This window comes from Plasmodium reichenowi, chromosome 14 (genome assembly GCF_001601855.1).
Source record: "Plasmodium reichenowi strain SY57 chromosome 14, whole genome shotgun sequence".
NCBI classification, from domain to species: Eukaryota; Apicomplexa; class Aconoidasida; order Haemosporida; family Plasmodiidae; genus Plasmodium; species Plasmodium reichenowi.
Genome location: NC_033659.1, coordinates 571,226 through 574,055, shown reverse-complemented (window position 1 = coordinate 574,055; position 2,830 = coordinate 571,226). Strand labels below are relative to the sequence as shown.

Genomic DNA, 2,830 nt, shown 5'->3' with positions numbered 1-2,830 from the left:
AAAAAAAAAAAAAAAAAAAAAAAAAAAAAAAAAAAAAAAAGAAAAAAAAAAAAAGGAAAAAAAAAAAGGGCTTTTTTTATAAATAAATATATTATATATTATATAAATGTGCAATTTATGCATGAATTTTTTTCTTAGGTTATATATAATATAATAATATATATAAAATATATATACATTTTTTTATTATTATAAATGATTGGTTTTTTCATATATATAATATGTTAATAAATAAAAAAAAATAAATAGTAATAAATAAATATGTATTTATATATATATATTATGTATTATATTTTTATTACATTAGTAAAATCAGTACCCTAATATGGTATTTATTTTTTATATTCTCTTAAGGACTTTATATTAAATATACATATAGTAAAGTATTATTATTACCATATAATTTATCATTATATTATAATAAACATATATAGGGGATAATATAATAAGAACATAGAAAAACCTATATATACTTTTATAATATATTAAAAATAGTACATAAGAAAAAAAAGTATAACATACAATTTGTTAAGAAGGTAATGAGTATTTAATACACTTATATATATATATTATATAATAATAATAATAATAATAGGGTTATTGTAAAATTAAATCAAAATAATAAAATGTATAATATATATAATATTATATATATATAACATTTTAAAAAAAGAATAAGGGATATTTTATATTTTATTATGTATTTATAAAAATACAACAATATATATATTTTTTTTTTTTTTTTTTTCCTTTTAAAAATAAAAACTTATGGAAAAATAAATTGGGTATTAAAAAAAAAAAAAAAAAAAAAAAAAAAAAAAAAAAAAAAAAAAAAAAAAACTATAAGTAATATTTTAATATTATGTTTAACCTTAAAAATGAATAATAACATATTCCAACTATAATTATTTTTTAATTTTACCATTTAATTATTATTTTTTTTTTTTTCTTTTTTTTTTTGTTATTGTAAACATAAATAAAAAATTTTTAATGATAATATATTCTTATATAACATGTTTTATTTTAATAAAGAATAAAAACATTTCCTTTTTTTCAAAATACATATAAGGAAAAGAAAAAAGGAAAAGAAAAAAGGAAAAGAAAAGGAATCATATATATATATATATATATATATAATATAACATTTTACAGTATTATTATTTTACCGAGCAGGTTAAATAAATTTTGAATAATGAATTAAAATATTCATATTTTATTTTTTTATTTTTTATGTATAATAAAATGTTTATTCCGTTGAAAATAACTATTTTTCAAATTATAAAAAAGATATTATATGTGTTATATGAAACATAAATATATATATATATATATATATATTGATTTTTTGTTTATATAATTAATAAACAAAATTTGTATATATATTAAGAATCATACACTTATTTTATGTATATAAAATTAAACAGCTTTTAATAAAAAAAAAAAAAAAAAGAAAGTATAATTAATTGTTATCAAATATGTGAAGGTGGGGAAAAAAATAATAATAATAAAATAATATAAATATATAATGACAAATACATACATATATATATATATATATATATATATATATATGCTTATTATTTCCCCTTATCTTTTTATTTTCCTTCTTTATTTTATTTTTTATGCATCACATTTAATTTGCATAGTTCTTAATTGCATATAAGCAGATTCCAATCTTTGTAATAATAAAACATGTGCTGCATGTACAGCTGCAACAGATCCTATTATTCGAACCTTTCGATTAGTAGTACCAGGTACTAGTTCTCCTTTTCGACTTATTCTAATTTGTGCACCTGTACTGTTCATAATATTGGTAAGTCTAGATCCGTTTTTGCCAATAACTGCCCCAATGAACTCATCTGGTATTTGTATAGAAATTTCACAAGGTAGATTAAATAAATCTCTACTATGTCTCATTAAGGAATTGATCATATTTATATCAACATATGGTTCATGTTGAAAAACATTATATCGTTGTGGTAAAACATAACCATTTAATGGTAATTGATTAATAAAATTATGATTGTTGTTTCTTGAATTATAATTATTTGAATCATTATTATATATAACATTTAATAAGTCTTTTAAATTTGGATCCTTTTGTATAGAATTTGTAACCTTTAATGCAGTGTCTCTTATGGATTCAAAAGAACCTATTATGGTTATAATTCTTTCATTTAATCCGTCTTCTCTACTCGATATTTGTATTTTTGATCCTGTAGAGTCTTGTAATTGTTTTATTTGTTGTCCACCTTTTCCAATAATAGCACTCACTGCAGATTTGGGTACTACAATTCTACATGTATATTTAGCTGCTCCATTCATCATATTTTGTTTTTCATGAGAATGTTGATTAGTAACTTCTTTTATCTTATCCAATATTATTAAAAGAGCATCCTTAATCTGATCTATCTTACCACATAATACTAAAACCCTCTCTTGTGTATTTGGAAAATAAGAATTATTCGGTGATAATTTTAAACTGCATCCTGTTTTGTTTTCTATACTTGTAATTATGGAACCATGCTTTCCTATTACTGATCCGGCAACCAAATTATTTATAAGCAATTTTACAAAACACAACTGATTTCCATTTAACACATTTCGATGGTCTCCTTTATTAATTTCAACCATTTCTACAAATAAATTCTAGCAAACAAATAAAAAGATAAAATGATAAATGAGTTTTCTTCGTCTTTTTTTTCCAACAAATAAAAAAGCAGTATATATTTCGCTTAAAAAAATTATGAACACAAATGGTAATTAAAAAAAATAAACATATATATATATATATATATATATATATATATATATTAAATACACATTAACC

At 18.4% G+C, this 2,830-nt stretch overlaps 1 protein-coding gene across 1 annotated transcript; it reads right to left on the bottom strand.

Moving 5' to 3' along the window:
* Nucleotides 1-1,620: 1,620 nt before the first annotated feature.
* Nucleotides 1,621-2,634, bottom strand: PRSY57_1414600 (RNA-binding protein Nova-1, putative; the record flags this gene model as incomplete). Its single annotated transcript, XM_012909763.2, has 1 exon — nt 1,621-2,634. One exon carries the CDS (start codon nt 2,632-2,634, stop codon nt 1,621-1,623), a length of 1,014 nt encoding a protein of 337 aa, XP_012765217.2.
* Between the last annotated feature and the right edge of the window lie 196 nt (nt 2,635-2,830).